This window comes from Vigna unguiculata, chromosome 3, assembly GCF_037176805.1.
Source record: "Vigna unguiculata cultivar grain cowpea cultivar isolate G323 ecotype 2 chromosome 3, ASM3717680v1, whole genome shotgun sequence".
Classification (NCBI taxonomy): Eukaryota; Viridiplantae; Streptophyta; class Magnoliopsida; order Fabales; family Fabaceae; genus Vigna; species Vigna unguiculata.
In genome coordinates this window covers 61,205,843-61,227,087 of record NC_140794.1, presented here as the reverse complement: position 1 = coordinate 61,227,087, position 21,245 = coordinate 61,205,843, and the positions used below count along the sequence as shown (strand labels likewise).

General features: G+C 29.2%; 3 protein-coding genes across 5 annotated transcripts; all 3 read right to left on the bottom strand.

Moving 5' to 3' along the window:
- Positions 1-6,833: 6,833 nt before the first annotated feature.
- On the bottom strand, positions 6,834-8,027 carry LOC114179391 (stellacyanin-like). The gene is made up of 2 exons (XM_028065717.2): positions 7,682-8,027; positions 6,834-7,595 (listed from the first exon to the last, which is right to left on the bottom strand). The coding sequence occupies exons 1-2, from the start codon at positions 7,866-7,868 to the stop codon at positions 7,150-7,152; spliced, it is 633 nt and encodes a 210-aa protein (XP_027921518.1). The 5' UTR covers positions 7,869-8,027; the 3' UTR covers positions 6,834-7,149.
- Positions 8,028-11,632: 3,605 nt separating this feature from the next.
- On the bottom strand, positions 11,633-12,573 carry LOC114177307 (mavicyanin-like). 2 transcript variants are annotated; one of them, XM_028062592.2, is made up of 3 exons: positions 12,239-12,573; positions 11,786-12,152; positions 11,633-11,709 (listed from the first exon to the last, which is right to left on the bottom strand). In XM_028062592.2, exons 1-2 carry the CDS (start codon positions 12,417-12,419, stop codon positions 11,812-11,814), a joined length of 522 nt encoding a protein of 173 aa, XP_027918393.1. In that variant the 5' UTR covers positions 12,420-12,573; the 3' UTR covers positions 11,633-11,709; positions 11,786-11,811. The 2 variants fall into 2 exon arrangements, with proteins under 2 accessions (XP_027918393.1, XP_027918392.1); XM_028062591.2 differs by having other exon boundaries at positions 11,633-12,152; positions 12,239-12,572.
- A 4,012-nt stretch (positions 12,574-16,585) lies between these two features.
- On the bottom strand, positions 16,586-19,937 carry LOC114178079 (glucan endo-1,3-beta-glucosidase 14-like). 2 transcript variants are annotated; one of them, XM_028063776.2, is made up of 3 exons: positions 19,468-19,937; positions 17,828-18,855; positions 16,586-16,923 (listed from the first exon to the last, which is right to left on the bottom strand). In XM_028063776.2, the coding sequence occupies exons 1-3, from the start codon at positions 19,520-19,522 to the stop codon at positions 16,840-16,842; spliced, it is 1,167 nt and encodes a 388-aa protein (XP_027919577.1). In that variant the 5' UTR covers positions 19,523-19,937; the 3' UTR covers positions 16,586-16,839. The 2 variants fall into 2 exon arrangements, with proteins under 2 accessions (XP_027919577.1, XP_027919578.1); XM_028063777.1 differs by lacking the exon at positions 16,586-16,923 and adding an exon at positions 16,937-17,483.
- Positions 19,938-21,245: the final 1,308 nt, after the last annotated feature.

Here is a 21,245-nt window from a genome sequence, read left to right as displayed (position 1 = left end):
CCAATGCACTACGTTGGTATTTATAGAGTAAGGGAAAATTGGTCGTTAGTGAGATGACGCGTAGAATTATTTTAAGATTATTTAAGATATAATTAGATTATATAAAATGATATATAATACTTTTTCAGATAATAATTATATAAGATGATCTATAGTTTAGTAAAAATATTATTCAAAAATACCATTTTAGATGAGAGATTATACGTATTAGATGTAGATTATTTATTTTTGAAAAGATAATGTTTAAGTTTTCACAAAAGATAAGAACTTAATTTTGATAAGTTTTTAACGGAAACAGTTAATTAAAGCATTAAGATAAATGATTGGGGAAGAGTGGTAAAGTAATAATTAGGGTTAATAAATTGATAGAGTTAGTTAGGTGAACAAAATTGGTGTGATGTGGCAAAGTTGGAGCCTGGTGCCGAGATTTGAGACTTGGAGAAAATTATGAGCGATAGCCGCGTGAAGCGAAGCAGATCTCACCAAATCGATTTGACTAGTCTCCGGTTCTTTGTTTGCACACGAGCCATGGACGTGGGTTCAATATCTTATTATCCTCAACATTGTTTTATATGCTTCTTCGTTGCGATGAGGTTGTAAAGTTGATTTTTTTTTGGTTTATAAAGTGATAGCAAGAAAGGGCACAGTGAAAAAAGCACAAGTTTATGGCCCACTTGTGTGGGAACAGGACAAAGAAGGGTGGCGGAGAAGTTGGATGGAAAATTCCACTTTCCATGGAGAAGTAATGGTTTTTTTGTTTTGTGAGGATGAGAATGAGAATTGGTCAACGTTCGTGGTTCAAGCTTCATGATTTCGAAAGTTTGACTATCTCGGAAGGACACCACACTGCACACACTTTCAAACATACCAAAATGCCGTGCCTGTTCTTGTTCTTGTTTTTGTTTTGTACGAGGGTGTACAATGTAATTGCACCTATTTTCCTCCATCAAAATACTGTTTCACTTTTTTTTTTTAATGAATACTCACTTATACACTACCAAAAAATTTTAAGAATTACTTCGTCCATCGTTTTAATTTCTCTCTGATTTGTATGACATGGTTAATGTTAGTTGTTGAACTTCTGTCCTTTTACAGTTCCAGTCATTGAAGTTAAACAGTAGCAGTGGAGGGTTTTTTTCTCCAAAGTGCAATTTTTTTTCCAATTTCTTAAATTAGTGCAGTTTTTTTTTTTTAATTTCTGTCAGAGGTAAGTCGTGAAAAAATGGCACGATTTCATTTTGAAGAAGTCATGCCAAATTAAGACGACTTTGATTAATTCGAGCTGAAGTCGCCCCAGAAGAGACTTCAATATTTTTCATAAAGTCGTACCAAACAGAGACGACTTTACTTAAATTAATTACGAGAATAATCAAAGTCGTCCTATAATGGGACGACTTCATAACAAGGAAAGTCTTGCCATATTGGCACGACTTCAGTATTGGGTTATTAAGAAAGTCTTACCATAATGACACCACTTCAGTATTATGGTTTTAAGAAAGTCTTGCCATATTGGCACGACTTCAATATTGGGTTATTAAGAAAGTTTTGCTATAATAGCACGACTTCAGTATTAGATTTTTAAGAAAGTCTTGCCATTATGGCACGACTTTAGTGTTTTGGGTATAAAGGAAGTCTTGCCATAATGGCACGACTTCATAGTTATACGTGAATAAAGAAAAAAAAAAGTAAAATAAAAAAGAGAAAAAATTATTGAATTATGATAATATTAAATTGAATAAAGAAGTTAAAATTTTTATTGTATACAAGATATACAAAAGTAAAGAAAAGAAAAAAAGAGTTTTTTAATAACAAATATATAAGATCCAATAATTTTTTAGTTGATATATATTAAAATAAAAGTGAACAACAAAGTCGATAAACCAAAGATACGAGAGTTACATAAAATAAAATTTCACTATTTATTTGGGCAGTTGCTTCTATTATGATCAATACTTTTGCATGTGAGGGTCAGGCATTAAATTTGGACCAGTATAAGTAGACCAATAATCTTCATTTTGAACAGCCTGAAATTGCACCTCATAGGCCTTGAAAATATTTTGGAGACTATAAACAGGGTCCACGAATGTCAAAGGCTGTAAATGGAAGGATGAGCAAATAGCCATTACATGAGTACAAAGTAGGTGAAGAGCTTGAAACTCTCCGCAGTCACACCACCACTCAGATAACTTTCATGCCCTATTATATTATAAGAAACCAATCTTCATGAAATTTTTAATTACTTATATGCATTATTATTTAACTAATTAATATGACTAAAAAATATTTAATTTTTATTCGAACTAAAGTTGTCCCAATATGGTACGACTTCTTCATTATCAGTACAACAGTGAAGTCTCTCCAATATGGGACAACTTATTCATTAACAATTTAATACTGAAATCTTTCCATAATGGCACGACTTTGCTTAAAATGTTAATTAAAGTCGTCTGAATATGGCACGACTTCTGTATAATACAAAAATCTCTCTATGTTGATACGACTTCAGCTTATTTTAATTAAAATCATCTAATTTTGACACGACTTCTTTATATTGAAATCGCACCATCTTGATACACTTACCCTTCGCTGAAATTTAAAAAAAAAAAAATTGCACAGTAAAGTGTGTTTACTTCAATAATACATGGTGATATATAATATTTTTACGTTTCTTACAAACTAATAATGCGGGGAATTGTAGATTTCTGAAAAAGTTATAATTCTAAATTCTTATTTTGTTTTACTACCTGTAGGATGAATATTAATAAGGAGTCGTTTTTCGATCAAGATGAAACTTCCAGTTTCATTTACTTTCTATTTAAATCGTTTATATTTTGCAAACATTTTAAGAGTAAATTAATTCTCATGTATATTAGACATTTATTTAAGTACTTGTCTAAATTTACATTTCGTATAAATTTGTATTTGAAAATAAAAATGAATAAATTTTTTTGTGATTTTATCTTTAGAAAAAATTATTTAAAGTTACTTGAAGATTATTTTTTATTCATTCAAGTGTTATTATTCAAGTGTTATTGTCAATTGACTATATGTAATATAATCTTATTTATTATTTGTTGAATATCTTCTAAAGTTTTTTATATAATTTATTGGTGAGAATATTTACTTAATATTTTTTTTAAAATATCTTTCAATTTTAAAAATTATTTATTATTTCATAATTACAAAATTAAGATTGAAGTATTGTAAATATTTTATATTTGATATTTTATTACATTTATATATATATATATATATATATATATAATAATTTTTTTTACTAATATACTCGATCTTTCACATTTTTATAATTCCTAAAAATTTATAAAATCCACACTATTTTATACTTTTATTATGTGATCTTTTATATTCTCTACTGTAATTATATAAACTCTTAAAATTTGGTAAATTCGCATTATAGTTAAATCCCGCATCAAATCCCCCCATATTAATATATAAACTTAAAGCGAATCTATAATGTACAATGGGTTTTGTTATTTTCTAAAAGTTAATAATTTCAGTCAGAAGATATTAATGGTTTAATACCAAATTTGTTAATGTAATATTATTAAAGTGAGTTAAATATTTTAACAAAAAATACAAAATCTCTTAAATAAAAGTCATTAATATTTACGTCTTGTTCTCTGTTGGTTATAAAGGTTTTATTTCTAATTTTTCATTATAGATAATATTTTTTTAGTATGAACCCATGATTTCTGATTTTGTTTATTAACTATTTCGTTGATCTCTATGAATTATTACTTTAATTTAATTATTATTTACTGAGTTTAAATCTTAATAGAAAAATAATTTTATTTTAATATATTACTTGGAATTTGATTTATTTGGTTATCTTTTGAAAATAAGTTTATATTTTTTTAGGCTAGGTGAATGAGTTAGTTGACCAAATAAATTGAGACACAATATATTAGTTGATCTCCTCAAATCTTAAGTGATAAAGTTATTGAAAAAACAAAATAAAACTTATAACTAGATAATTCTCCGATATTTTAAGTGATAAAAGTGTTTAGAAAAATTGAAATTACACCTTTATTAAGATTTTAAAAGAGTTTGGCGAGCTTCTCGATGTTTAACTGCCACGTGTACACGGAAGTTTGATGCGTTAATATTAGAAAATAGAATTTGTTTTGTAATCATGAAAAAGAAATCTTAGATCATCTCACGTAAGATCAAACCAACCCATTCGGACGTTAATAAGGGTTGGGAATTCAAGATTTTAGCCGTAAAAAATGTTCAATAAAATTTCGTTATTTTTCATTCATGTAAAACTTTAAAATGAACCACTTTTAAAAAAAAAATTATTTAAAAAGAGTATTATCATGATAATGTAACTCGTTACCAAAATTTTGTCACCTAGTAGCTTCCTTTCGGTAGAAGTGAAGAAAAATAAGGAGAGAAAGGAAGAAAAAAATATTTTGATAAAATATAAATGTGAAAAAAAATAAAAATAAATAAATAGTGCATAATATACTATCTATTCTCAAAACAAAAGTAAAAAATTACATAGATTATATTTTACAATTAAGTTAAACATAATATTACTTTTAGTTATACAAATTTCTGTATTTTTTTATGATAAATATAATAGTAATAATTAATAATTATAAATAAAAGAATACCAAACTAAAATTATTACTTTGTTTTCAAACTTTTATTTTGACAATACTTTTTTTTATCTTTACTTACTATTGTTTATTTATTTTCTCTTTTCCAAGCACTACACAAAGATGTGCTTGAAAGATAAAAATTAGGAATGACAATTAGGACCTGATCCGCGGGTCCGCAGAAAAAACGCGGGGCGGGCCAGGGTAGTAAGCCCGCAAGCCCGCATAGGTCCGGCTCGCAAGCCCGCATAAAAAAATAAAAACTTACACTTGTGTATATTAATTACTTTTTTTATGGACTCTTGCATTAACGTTTCAAATTCTTGTATAATTGGAAAAGACAAGAATTTGAAACTTATATTTAATGTGCTAAAATTTAAAGAATACTGTGTATGTCATAGTATGAATATGATGAAAATGTTGAATTATCAATTTATCATCTAATTTCCCAAAGTCTACTTAGTTTTGTGAACTTCTTAAAGTTTCCCAATTTTTAAACATTGAAAGTTTTATCATAAAAATTTAAAGAAAAAAAAAAGCCGACCGGCCCGCGGGCCAAAAAGTATGCGGGGCGGGGCGGGCCAGCCCGTGTTGTGCGGGCCTAAATGGACCGGCCGGCCAGCATTGCCACCCCTAACAAAAATGGCTTATATATTTATTTATAACTTATTATTTTGTTTTTCATTCACAAATGTCTTGTAACAATAAAAGCTGAAATAGGTAAAATGAGCAACAAAAAAGAATATCCGTGAAAATGAACACAAAATAATCTGTTGGGCCAATGGCCCAAATCCTGATTTCATAAAATAGGGTAAAGTGTATGACAATAAAAGTAAGGAAAAGGACGAAAAAGTTGAGTTTGATATGAATAACACTCACCGGTTTAAATATGTTCACAGGTTTTAGCTTTTAAGTGAAAATAAATAAAAAAAATACCCATTTTAGCTTCATGAAATTGAAAATTTAGCTTTTAATTCTTAAAAAAGATACTAATGTTAGAATATTTGATAATCACCATTCCCATAATAATATTATTATTAACAAACAACATTATTATTACTAACCGACAATAATAATAATAATAATATCTTATTATTATTATTAACACAATTATTTTTAGACCATCTATGAGTTATGGTCAAGATTTTATATTAAAAATTTGGAGAAATTTATATTAATACGAAATAAATCTGAAACAAAATTATAGTTGTAAGAATAAAAAAATATTTTTTAATCATGGCCTAATAATCAAATTAATTATTTAAATTGCAATAAATTAAAGTGTAAATAAAAATTATAAAAGTGTGAATCTTGTAAAAGAAAACAAATAATTTGAGCAAAACTTATACGTGTTAAAACTATTTATCAATGAAAGATTAATATAACAAGACCTTTAGAGGGGCTTATAAACATTTTTATTGGTTTGACATTTTTTATATTTTATCTGGTTAAACTATTCTATGCAATTTATAAATATTTTTTATGTTTTAATATGTTTATAATAGATTTTTTTTTTATAATTGTGTTTTCTTTATGTTTACTCACTTATTCATATTCAATCCACAATTAAAATTGTGAAAAACAAAAAAGCTAAACATGAAAACTATAAGAAGATTTTGTTATTGATTTCTTAAAAGCATAAAACCACTCCAAATAAAGTCTAATTAATTTTGACACTACTTTTAATTCTAAATAGAGTTTAGAACATAATAATTGTGTTTATTGACCTCTTTCTTGATTATATTAGAAACAAAACGGATGAAAAAACTTTTCATCCAACACATCACAGAAAGCATTTCAGTTCAACTAGTAAAAAATCAATAACTTTTTAAAACAATTTTACTGAAATATCCTGATTTTTTTCATAAATATATTATTTCTTAAAAATAATTAATTTGGAGATCATATTGAAAAGAAAAATGAATACTTTATTGAGATAGTTGGAAATTTTCTTGAGATGATTTGGGAAGGGAGATAGTACAAGTTTAAATTATTGGGACCACTCACATCATACCACAACAAATTACATTAAAACATTTGTGCTGTCATTCTCTACACCTTAATTTTCTGTTTATAAGTTGTAACAAACTCAAAAGTCAAAATATATTTACTTTATTTTATATACTAGTTGACAAAGCTGGCCACCTCGGAGCGTATACTTTTTGAACACGACACGTTCACACGTTCCATTTTATACAGTAAACCCAATAGTTAAAACGCAACCTCAACTCAAATTTTCATTAGCAGAAAAGTAAGACATTGGTGGAACAACATTTTACACATAAACAGAAGCAACTGAATCGGTAAAACCCACAATAGAAGATTTGTTTATTCAATCACAATCATCTCAATCGAGTCCACGTAGCTGGAAAATCAATGAAACAATATATCACAAGCCAAAATTTTGGAAACCCAACACGCTTCATGAAATTGATGTACACTACAAACTAGTACACGATGAATGAATTCTCCAATATCCTCTTTCTGAAACACTGTCTTCAACAGATAACATATAGTAACAAGTGTCCTAAAATTGAGAGAGAAAATTGATGAGAATGGTGATGATGAATAGAGAGAAGGTAGAAGTCAGAGGGGTGGCTGAGCCGTGTGGTGGAGGGGCTATATCAGTTGAATGAGTTTGGGGTGATGGGGCTCTTGTAGTGGGAACTGAAGCAGATGCAGAAGGAGAAGGTGAAGGACCTTCAACTGTAGCAGTGCGTGGTGCAGGAGCTTGAGTTGGAGTTTTGTTTGGTGGTGGTGAAGAAGAGTCAGTGATTACTGTTACGCTTAGCTTTTGGCCACTGCTGCAATGGCCGGAGAAGGGGCAGGAAAAGTAGAATTCCCCTGGAGCTGTGAGAGTGACTCTAGCTGGTCCTATATTAAAGGTTTTGATATTGTTGTCGAATGCACAGTTTTCATAGTTAGGTTTCGTAAGTTCCACCACACTGTGGCTTCCAGACTCGAAGTTGAACACTGCAAACATCAATGCTTCATGATTATGTTACAGAACAGAACTTTTTGGATTTGATGACTTTCTTAATTAATAGATACTTACTTACCTAGAGTGTCATTTACTTGGAATGTAAAATTTGAAGCCCATTTGGAATAGAAAGAAGCACCTCCTGGAGGAAAGCTTGTCCAACCTGTGCTACCACCCACCTCGTAATCTTCAGCTTCTGTGGTCTTTAGTAACATTACAGTTATTACTACAAGAATTCCCACATTCCTTGATCGAGCCATCATCATATGTCGTTTGTTTTGTGTTTGATGGATGTTTCGGTGCCTCAATCCTTGTTGATTATTGAATATATAGAAGAAGGCTAATCCATGATAAACATTGGTTATGGAAGAAACGTTCTCGTAGTTGCATATCACACTTGGTCACCGTTTGACTGAATGTTTTTTTTATATTTCTATACCAGGTTGTTGGATCATAAATAACTATATATACCTGTCAATGGAAATGGTCCAGCAACAACATGTCTCTAAATGACACTTGTGTTGTATCCATATACCATACACCCCTTCTTGTAAATAATTCAGAAAACCACTTCATTGGAAAATTGCATTATTATTGTGTAATCAATCTGTAATTTTTAATCTAATTTTATTTTGAGTGGGAGAGAACATTGATGTTGTGAAAGTGGGGCCGAGTCGGTGCCCTCACCAGATCACTCTTCTTAGCAGATACGACGGAGCTATAGACTGGGTCCTATGTCAACTAAATATCAGTCTCATCGAACCTTTGTTAAAACCTTAGTTTTCTTATGCAGCAAATTTTATATTTTATCTTACATATTTTTTTTCTATTTTTCTTATCCTATATTACCTATCAACTTCTGGTTTTTTTTTTTTTCTATTTTTTATCCCATGTGTGTCTCTCACACACACACAGATGCTGAGAGTGAAAAAAAAGTCCAAAAGAATAGGAGGTTGTTATGACATTTAATGGGGGATTAAAAACACATATGTAAATTCAATTCATAATTATATCCATATGAATCACGTCGACTTATTTACAAAGTTATATTTTTTTAAATTTTAAATTTAACCCAATTAATTATATTAAATTGGAAACTAATTGAATAATTAGGTTAGGTCAATATTTTGTTGGATTCATTTTTTACTAAAATGTAGTTTGAATTAATTAGGGTAAGTTCGCTTGCGCGGATTTAGTGTGCAAATAGATTTAAGTTAGCTGATGCAAAGATGAAGTTTGTTCACTTCTAATTATTTGTGAGCGAGTGACGGAGATGATTTACGGAATCACCATCTCACTAAAATGAAGAGATTTATAGAGATAAGTTGATGTTTTACCATAATATTCTTATCCCACATCACCTACCATAATCAATTATGTAATCAATTCTAAAAAGAAAATATATATTTAATATAATTTAAAAATTAATTAATTAAAATAAAATCTTACTATTACGTTTTTATGGATTATTGATTTTATGGATAAATATTATTTATATGTAAACAACTTTTAATTTTATTACATTTATTTTATTTTAAATCAAATTTATTATGATCAACTCTTAAGTCTCTCTTCTCCTTAAAAATACCACTTATTTGTACGAGGAAAAGACACAACAAACATTACATCTCATACAAGAAGTGTTTTGCATTCTTTCTCTATATTATATTTTAAAACAATAGTGTTCAACCTAGTTCAAGTTTAGCTAAAATTGAGTGACAAAACATGATTCATTTTTTTGGTGATTTGAAAATTTTGTAACCCGGCTCGACTTACCACAAATTGACAAGTTAGTGGATTGATTTATTTAAGAATGTTTTATGCTTCCAAATTATTTTATATATTTATTATAGTAAAATTAAAGTGAGTAACTCAACCTCATTTTTGGTATTGACGTACAATCAAAATGTTCACATGTTATAAAGATTGTAGTTAAAAATTCAATTATCAATTTATTTACAAACAAATAAATTAACTCTAAACTATTTAATGTAATGAACAATATTCTGGTATTTAAAAAATCAAAATATCAACCTATGTAATTAAAGGTTTAATTAGTGAGATGATACATATTTTCATGAAGACGTGTCAATTTTGGTACCCACTTTGGTAAGGATGTATCAATTTGGTTCCGTTTTTAAAAACATTTCAATTGCATCTCAACTTTTAAAAACTTTTAGTTAGGTCCCTTTCAAAAAGAAAAAAGTCTAACGGCATTACATTTGTGGTTTTTTATATTTTTTTAATTTTTTTTGTCATGTGTTAGGTTCTTGGTGTGACACGTGATAGTATTAATATCTTGTGGCAGTGGTAGTGTCACGTGGCAAAACAATGTCAAATATCACTGTCAAGGGGTCATTATTTTGTTTTCAATTTAGTCTCCACTCTTATGTCTTTGGTTCAATCTACTTTCCAAATATATCTCTATTTGATTCGATTTAGTTTCGAGACATGTCTCTTTGCTTAATTCTTTATTTAATTAAATTAATTTTTTTAAAGCCAAACATTAATTACTTTTTTAAAATAATATATTTGTTGATAAAATTTAATTCAGCATTTAATACTAATTGTTGAATTACTAATTATTAATACATCAATTATTAATATCATACATATTTGTAGTTATACAAATTAAATTTTGTGATTTATTTTTTCTTGAATTAATTAAATTTAATTAAATTTTTCAAAAGTCAAACATTAATTAACTTTTTAACATACATTGCTAAAAATTCTATTATTACATGAGAATTTTCTTGTAAATTTATTAAAAAAGTTTGGAAGAAAAGACTTTTTTTCATGTATTTTTCTAATAATTTTAATTGGCAGGTAATTCGTGGGTAATTATTTTCTACAAAATTATAAAATTCGTAAGTATTTCCTACAAAATTTATTGCGAATAGTGTTTTATACAAAATATTTTGCAAAAGTTGGCAGCAATTTCCTACAATTTGTTTTTCATAACAAAATTTGTAAGTATTTCCTGTAAAACAAATTTCAAAACAAAATTGGCAGGAAATATGATTTTTTTAGTAGTGTTATAATATATTAGTTCATAAAATTTAATTCACCATGTAATATTAATTGTTGAATTATTAGGGACTAAATTAAAACAAAAAGACATATATGAAAATTAAATTGAAATTTAGATAATGACACCTCACAATGACATTAACACGTGACATGTCTTGTCAGGTGATACTTACAGTGCCCCATATCATACCAGGAGAACCTGACTCATGAGAAATTTTTAAATTAAAAAAAGAATTGACACGTGACACATCATTAACGTTATTAGAAAAAATTTTGTTAAAGGATTATAATTGACACATTTTGTTAGAGTTGGGATGGAATTAAAATATTTTTAAAAATGAATATTAAATTAATACATTGTCAATCATTCAACTAACTAAAGGGTAATTAAAAATGATAAACAATTATATTTAAAAACTTATAAAAACAAATTAATAAAAAATTCTTGTTAATGTATTATATGTCGATCCACGTTCAATTCGAATTCAAATAACTCGGAGATTAAGTAGTTTGGATTCAACCTATATTTATAAATTAAAATTCATTTATGACATCTTTATTTAAGAATAGTGTGTGGGAGGTTTAAAGGTGATATACTTTGGGCTTTCTAAGGAGTAATGATTAAAAACCCTCTATCTACAAGGGGTAAAACTAAATTACAGAATATGATGTCTTCTTGAGTTAAATTTAAAGCATAGGTGTTAATACTAATAAACATTGATATTCTCGAAGGAAGTTTTGGCTTTCCAAATTTTATGCCACTGCTAAATCTTTAGAGACAAAATTGTATTTTACTCCTCATTAACAGGGGAAGGCTATGGTAGGACACATGCGCAAAGATGATGATAGAAACACATTTTTGTTTTTGTGCACTTCAAGAAATACCAAATTACATGCATTTAATCGGTTCAATAACTTGTGGATAACAGAAAATGAATAGAGATAGGGAATTTAAAGCGAACGGTTCTTACTCCTTAGCCTGTCGTGCAACAATCCACAATAATTCAACATTTTCTTTTATTCATCAACAATCCTCACACTACAACACAAATCCGGTCAATGTCCCCGTCAATGCAGCTGGAAAATGAAAAACATCAATTTATTACCACAACACAAAAACAAATACAAACAACCAGAAAGACAGACCACATACGTAAAAATAACCGCTTTTACAAGATTTTAATAACAATGAAACAAGAGATTTGTGGCAACTGCCATGACAAGAACGGGGACAGTGACGGCGAGGAGCGTGGGTGCACGCGAGTGAGGTGGGGGTGGGAGTGGAGCTTCCGATGGCGTGAGGGAAGAAGAGCCTCCTGCGGTGACATGAATGCTGAGCTTTTGGCCGAGGCTGCAGTGACTCGGGAAGGCGCACGCGAAATAGAAGTCGCCGGCGCGGTTGAGAGTGATTTTGGCTGGCGACATGTCGAATAATTCCATTATGTCGGTGACGTTGCAACTTTCGTAGTGTTTCTGCGACAGGGTGACAACGTTGTGAGCTCCTGTTCTGAAGTTGAACACTGAAAGAGGACATAGTTAGATTAAGGGTGAAAGAAAAAAAATGAAGTTGGTAATGTAAGGTTTGAGAGATGATGATGACGATGACCAAGAGTGTCGTTTACTCTGAAGGTTGTGCTTGCTGCGAAGGAGGAATAGAGGGAAGGATTGTTGACAGGAATAATCCAACCGGAATTACCACCAACTACATGCTCTTCACCTTCTGTGATGTACGGCAATGACATTAATTTGAGTGTGAGAAGAAGGAAGAGGATTTCGACGTTGGCCATGACCAGTGTGTGTGTGTGTCTGTCTCAGGTTGCCCCTGTTCCGTTTATGCCTCTTTTCCAAGCGAGGATAATGTTTTTCCTTGAGATGCTGAGGAAGACGCTAACTCAACCTTCTCCTACCTTTTATACTGTTTCAGGGGACTTATGAGATTACTGCTTCTATGAACCAACAACTGAACTTAACTCCTCCGATGCACGGAGATTTTTTTTATTTTATTATTATTCCTGTTGATATCTAATTTTATGGGATTAAATTAGGTTCGTATTTTATTCAAGAGAATAATAATACTGCAATATAAAAAGTGATTTTTTAATGTGAATTAATTTTTACATATTATTTTTAAAATGTTTTTTCTGGATGAAAAGCAACATAATGTAGAATGCTTTTGAAAATTAAGTATGCTAAAACTGATTTGTAATATATTATTCATCATCTTCATCATCATCATATAAAGTTCAAGCAAGCGTTTTGATGGTAATTTTTAAAGAAAATATTAGAAGTACAATTTAAATAGATAAATAATAGAGAGTGAAGTGTTTTTGTGAATTTAAAGTTAAGACATGATTTAGGATGGTGAGGCTTGAGTTTAGTTTATTAACAATTTAAAAAATACTGTTAATATTTTATTTTATGCTGATTATATAAATTTTAATTTTAATTTTTTAATTATTTATTTTAAATATTTATAGAATTAATTTTTTTTATCAAATAATATTCGTAAATATAAATAGTAATAATGATAATGTTTGATCAATCAGAATTTCAAATAAAATAAGGTAATTTTTTTTTATAACTCTTTTATAGTATTTTATGAGTTTAGGTTGAGCTTTGGATTCTTACGAGTTTAGTGAGATAGAGACGATGTTTTATGAAAATTATCTTTTTAATTTTGATGTTTTAACTGTTTTAGGTGTTTCTTAGATGTTTGGAACTCTTACAAGAATATTTGTTGTAGCTTGGAAACAAGTGTCAATAACTAATAATTTTATTTTACTTCATTTTGGATTTTTGTGTGAAATTGATCCTAAATTGATATGGAATAATTATGACGAGTTAATGCATATTTTAGCTTAAGTGAAATATTTGCTTCTTCAAGAAAAAAAATGAAATTAGGAGATTTTTTCTTAAACGGAAGGTTTCTCAGTCAAGCTAAAAGGTTCAATTAAAACCAACTTTTCTTTTCTATTGTTGAATTTCGTTTAATTGAAACTGTGTCACTAAATAGACTTTTATATGGCGCAATTGACATGTAAATGTGTGAATAATATATGGAAAGGTTTAAAAATGTTTTTTTTTGATTGATAATGTGAGATATGATCTCTTTAAATAGAATCATTGTATTCAATTAAATAGACAATATATCATAAAATAAAGAATCTATAAAAGTTCCATACTATGAGTAGAAGTAATTAATAATTAATAAAAAAAACAACTAAAATTATTAGAATAATCTATGCTATAGTAGTGTATATTTCTTTAAAATTTGTATGAATGTATGTTTACGTGTAAAAGTGAATATTTGATATGGATTGATATTATTATTTGTTATAATTATTTATATATTATTTACATTATATATTTAATAAGACATTAGTTTACCATTTTTATCGTCATTTTTACATCCCAATAAATATATTTGTAAATGGTAAAGTAAGAAGAAAGTAGTGGGACTTTTATAATATATATATATATATATATATATATATATATATATATATATATATATATATATATATATATATATATATATATAAAAGATAATTGTAAAATGGGAAGAGAAAGAGTAACTTATATAAAGTGAATCTAATTGAATCACCATAATTGTTCATAAGAAACAAAATCCAACCACATTAACATAGTTGTTTTTTAAGCTTGCTATTATTTAAGGGCTATTGCTTCCTGCACCATAACACGGCACCCTTACATTCCGGATTTTATTTGCCGGAACACCTTAAAATTCTTTTTGAAAGATAATCACTCCATTTCTATTCCGGAAATAATTTTTTTTGGAAGTTTTTAAGGGGGCAGCGAGAAATTTGATAGAGTGCAGTATGTAATAATTTTATTTAAGTCATCAGAACCGGACCCAATATGTTGAATGAAGCCCAATTTGGAAGGTTACTAAATCCATCCATGACTTCTTAAAGTTAACAACCTAAAGTCACCATGGAATTTATCATATACTACCACACTTGAAGGAGTTTATTACAAGAAATGGTTCGATTACACTATAGATGAGATAATTTATAAAATATAAGAAGGGGATCTTCATTTTAAAAAGAATAAATGTATTTACATCAATGTAAAAATAATAGATTAAAATTTTTACATCAAGTAAAGATCATTCTCACTTTATGTAATGATTTTATGAAAATGAATTAAACTAAAAACTATTCTTTAATAAATACTTTAATTTTAAAACCATTACCATAACTCTCAATTCCAGAAGAAAATGCAGAATCGATAAATAAAAACGTAAGTAAAATTTAACATCAGGAAGGAATAAATAAAGTAAAAGTAGAAAAGAAATAAATAAATAATGCTAAAATCCGTTTGAATCCAAATTTCATACAAATCCTCCTTTTTATGCTTTATCTTTACTTTTTCTCTATTTTTTTTTTCCTTCTAGCTCTCTATTTTCTGTCATATGATCAATCCCAATATCTACCCTTAAAAGGTCTAAACTTTTTTGTGTTTTTTTGTTTTTGTTTTATATTTGTTTTTCTAAACTTATTGAATTTCCGGATTAACAAAATATCTTCTATTTTATTCAAAAACTGTAAAATTTATGGACTAAATGCTTTGACATCATTCTTTCATTGTCAAGTTGGATGTTGGAATTGAAATTGTTGATCAATCTTTCAAGATCAGGTTCGTCACCATGTTTTCCCCTGCTGAACAAGTTTTCTTTCATCAAAAGAATGAACAGTCCAATTTATGTTGTAACTTTTTTTCTTTCTAATTTGATCTATTTCACTAACTTTTCAAGCCACTTAATTGACCTATTTTAGTACTTTTATTACCAACAACTAAAAATTGAAACAAATAGAATTTGGAAATTAAAAATAAAAAATAAATAAAATAAAAATATATTTAGTTAATTATTGCAAATTTTTTATAATAATAAACAGAACCACGATGAAAAAAATTGATAAATTATGTTAATAGTAGAAATGACTAATTTAAAAAAAAATTAAATAGATTATTTAAGTCAATTTAAGATGTCTAACAACTGTTAATCAACTTTAACCTAATTAAATATGATTTTGTAAATGTGTCACTTTTTTATCTCATCCACTATAGAATACGTTATTTTTATTTATTTATAGACTTTATCATTTTTTTTGTTATTAGTCGCTGAATTCCTGTAAATATTTTTCTTTTTGTTTTAATGTGTATAAATATATCACTGTTGATTTTAGTCTCTGTAACATCTTGAGTTAACATTACACTTTTGACAACATGCATATTGAGTTGACAATTTTATAGATGTGCGATGTAATTACGTAATTATTACGGAAATAAAAAAAAAAGTTAATGATAAGGGGACTACAGAAAATTATAGAAAGAAACAAAAATCAAATAAGAAAAGAAAAAGAGATCATAATCAAAATACTCGTAGTATATGGACTAAAGGGTTAATTATGCCACTTTTATTTTTGCTAATAGTCTTTGTCAATATGTTATTTTATTTTTATTTAGTTGATATAATTTGTTTTAATTTTAGCCACAAAAGACATGATATTTTTAATCATGATACACTGTTGAATTGATAATTTTATTAATTTGTAATGTAATATAATGACGTGATTGTGACATCATGATGACATAGTCTCCATTAAATTTAATTGATAAAGACAGCTACAGGAACTAAACATAAAAAAGTAAATTAAAAAAAAGTTAAAATTTAAACTAGGAAAATAACAGTGTTAGGCAGAGAGGTCATTGTCATTTCAGGGTGCCACAGTGACATGCTATGCTATACTCCTAATAATAATAATAATAAGTAATAACAATTTATTTATTATTATTAATAGCAGTTCATGATTTCTATTCCAACATATACTTTTCCCCCTTACGACCAATTTGGCTCTCTATATTTTTAAATGCTTTGATAAACAAACAGAATACCAAAATTTACAGTGTATTCTATAAAATTAGAATGTGTCCAAAATTTCAAATATATTAGTAAAAACTGAAAAATCTAGTTCTCATCAAAGGAAGGAAATGCTTTCTCAAGTGAAATAATTACACATTTGCTGAATATGGGGGAACATGAGAATTTCTGGATATTGCTTTATGAAATATGACAATCAATGGTATAATTTTGATCTATGGTGAGACATGAAATAGTAGCCAAGTCAAACCCATTTCATTGGCAGGAACTGGTATGCTGAGCAGGTTGGTAACATAAGATCACTAACTCCACCAATTCAGCAGTATCAAACAAGGTAAACAGAATACCATCGTGTAGGACCAGGACAAACCTTCACTATAGATACTCTGCCAAGTCAAATTAAAACCAAACAGTGAACACCAAAAGCACAGAATATGAAACATTGCATAATCTAACTTCTTTATCAGCAAAATTAAAATTCCAACTGTTAGTGCAAGTACTGAATTCAATATTCATTGATTAAACCACCTATCAATTCAGACCAGCCATAGACTTTTTCCCTCACTCAATAAGCTTCACACCGTGTTTGAATTTCATAGGTTTGGATACTTCCTTGATACTACTATCAATGAAGTATTCTATAATATTGGTAAGAATACAGATACGGAAAACAAATTGAAGTACTGGTGCCAGAAGTTCTGCTACTAGTCTATAACTAGATAGTAGGGAAAGTAGTACCAAGGAAAAACACATTTCACAATCTCTATTTTCTTAGAGTAATTCAAATTAGATAACTGCATATTGAATGAAGTGCAATTTCTTGACATGGCCCGGCATCCTTTGTCAACTTGTGGCGCAAATTTCTCAATACTTTCTTTGTTACTTCTTTATATAGCATGCTTCAAATACACTTTTCAGAATTACATACTTCCAAATCCATATAGTCCTATCATGTAGGTTACCAAGATGCATCAGTTTCCAATAAGTTAGTCTCATATAAATGGTGTGGTGAAAAAGTTGATATTGTCTATGCTAGTGTATATTGAATGGCATTGCATCATCATCATCATCTAGTAGATTTGTTACATTTTGTTAAGAAATAACTCTCCCCTCCCCCTCTCTTCCAATAAACCAGCCCACTTGCAAAAACTACAAAAGATATAATGAGAACAGACTGCAAATAAATAGGGGGAGATCCTGGTTTCATTTTATCTTTCTTCTTTGTTTGGTGTGAGAAAACTTCTAAATGGGCTTAAACAAACAAGTAGCATGAAATGGAATTTAAAGTACCTTAAGAGACAAAAGAGATGAATGTCCAGCACTAAGTCCATGAAAACCAATGTTATATGATATACTCCCATCAGCCTTGAAGAGTCCATAGTTCTTCTCAGATAAATGCCCGTCCTTCTCATTCTCATTGAACAATGCAAAAATGTATGCCTTCACAATATTTTTAGGCCTGTGTGGGGTTCCTTTCCTCTTAGCAAGCCTTTTCCGCAGATTATAATTGTATGTCCTTGCATTAGTTGCATTTGCTCCAGCTTCACTTTGATCTCCATTTGAGGCCCAGCCAGTCTCAGTAACTATAACTTCCATTTTGTGAAATCCAGCATTCTCCAAAGCTGCATAGGCTGCATCAATCTGAGCATCGAGCATGTTATCATAATGCAGACGATATATTGGATCATAAATTCCCTCTGTTGGTTCAAAAAGTGCATAATTTATATCAATATGTTCAGGGTCACTTGCGTAGGCTAAGAAAGGGTAAGCGTTCAAACAGAAAGGAGAGCCGATCTGTTGGAAAAACTCCAATAGAGGCTTCATATACTGACTAACATTATCATTAAATTTACATGAGGAGGGAGGGTAGGAAGTCGCAAAAACCGCAAATGAATTTGCAGTGGAAATCTGAACCACTTGTTCCAAATGAAGCTTCTTAGTAGCATTGTAAATATTTTTAACAGCACCCAAAAGAACTCCCCACAGCGAAAAGTCGTTCCCACCCAAAACCTCATTGCCTACTGCAATTCCACGAATTCTTGTGTTTGGAAGAAATGTCTGTACATTTTCTTTTACCCAGCTCAAAGCATGGTCTGCACTCGAACTCATGTTTTGCAGCTGCCCATTGGGAAGTCCCACTACAATTTCAAGCCCAGTTCCACTAAATGCTTGGAGAACACTGTGATCAGCATCATAGATTCTAACGTTCCTTATTTTTGCTGCTCTGAGAAGAGTAACAACTTCATCAGGTGAGGGAATATTATTTGCAATCCTCCCGTAATTTATACCATAGGTTCCGGTGAACGCTTGCACGTAACCTGGAAACCGAACAGGGAGGGCAGAGCTCCATTAACCTGATGTTTCCAACATAAAAGAACATACCAAGAACTTCTACAATCCTAAAATTATTAGGCCATTCATGAACAAAATTGGTAATGAGATGAAAGACCAAAAAGTTGAAACTCTAGAAACCCCAATTAGAAAGACCATCCATGATCAGAACCACGAATTGACACAATTCGAACAATCATGATATGTCCAAGGAATAGTGGTCCCATGTGAAATCATGAAGGAAAGGCACTGATCAATGCAATCATAGTGATAACTTGAAAGGAAAGCAATATGTATATATTTAAAATAGGAAACTAAAATTAAAATCTCACCCAAAAAGGGAGGGGGAGAATGAAAGAAAAAAGAAAAAACTTGATATCATCAGAATAAAAAGAAAGCAATCAGGCCAAGAACACAAAAAAATACAAAATACAAACAAGAATAATAACAGTACCAAGAACTTAAGAACTTGATTCAAAATAAGATGCTGAAAGCACCGACCCATGATCATGCAAGATCATAAAGATCAATTAAAGTCAATAAAGTAAATAAATCAATCGGAGGTTACAAAAGAATAGATAAAGAAAGCATCAAGGTACCTGTTTGTGTGAAGAAGAGTATAAAGAAGGGGCAGAAGAAGGGAAAGATTGTCATGGGGTGGGAAAGAAATGAGCGATGTGGGGTTTATCTGGCGATAAATTTGGGAATTGAAAGAGAAAGGCGTTGTTGGGGTTGCACGCAGTGCTTCTTCATCTTGAGACATGCCATAAGACGAAAGAAACGCTTTTTAGTTATGCCGCGTTGAACCATGCCTTGATATCATTACTTGTTCTCTGTAAAATCCCAAAGGGCATGGGAAGGAAGAAGATGAGGGTTGGAATGGGTTGTGGAGGTTGAAGAGAGGTGAAAAGAAAAGGGAAGAAAGTGAGAGCGATAATGGGGTTTTTATAATTGAGTTGAAGTGAGTGAGTAAGAAAAGGCAGAGGCAGAAGAAGGGAAGAACACAGTGCGGTGTGGGTTTGTACTAAACCTCGTCTTCATTGGTCAATGCATTGCACTTGTTCCTCATATTGCGATTTTTGTTATGCGGTCTGCGTTAAGGTATTGTTTTCTTCTTCTTTCCCACGCGCTCCTCCTATCACCGATTAACACACATCAAACCTTTACACTTGCATAATAATATGTGACTATCATTGCTAATTACTATTAAAATATAATTATATATCTATGACAAAATACTCACCAACTCACATCTTAATTATTTCTAGAATGAATTAAAATATGAACGAAAATATTTTTATATTATTATTTTAATCTCATCCTTAACTACTTGATAGCTGTTGAAGTACACTAGATTAAAAAATATTACTACCGAAGTTTAAAATAATCAAACAGAAGAATACTTTATTTTTCCTATTCTTTTTATAAGTAACAGAAACGATACATTTTAAATTTTACTACTTTTTAAAGAATTAAAAAACCCGTCTTTCAAAATATGATTATGTTTTAATATGTAAAAAAATTTAATTTTAAGTTCTTTTCTATTTTCATTTTTTAAATTACAAACGTATGATTCTGTACACAGTTTTAACTTTTTTTAAAAGAAAATATTATGAAGTTGTGATTTGGGGACATTATAGTTACTAAAGTTCATTATAAGATGAAACATCTTTAAAAAGTTTTTCTTTTAAAAAATTTAAATAGAATATCTTAGGACAACTTACAAATTTTAATAAAAAATATATAAAAAAGGAAATTTGTGTTTTAAATTAATCTTTTAATATGAAGTCCTATTTTAGAACGTATTTACGTATTCATCCATTATTGTAATAAATTGAAAATTTGTCTATTTCTATATAGTTTTAAATTATCCGTTCATTCAACCCCCTCGGTTTATCAAATAAATGTGCTGTAGTTCTGAAATTTCGTAGTTGCTATAATATTAGTATCAATTAACTTAATTTTAAAAATTATAAAATGTTATTTTAATCATTTTAACTATGGTAAGAAAGAACCATTTTTTTAAATGACTCGTGTCTTGTCTAATAATATTTTTATATCAAACAAACTCTTTTATATTTCAAATATTAAATTAATTTAGAAATAGTTTTAGGAATAATTGGATCCGATATTCTTAGGTTTTAATGTCCCTTTCTAATTTATACCATATAGCACTTTGAGTATGACAGAAACGTTCTCTTGGAATAATGTGGACACGTTGACAACATAGACATAGAATGAAAAAGTATTAATTTTACGAAAAGAGAAAAGAACAAAATATCTTTCAGCACATATGAAGTACAGGAAAAGAGCATGAAACCAAACATCCAAAAATTTAAGGAAATTAAAAACTTTATTCGAATAAAATAATTCGATC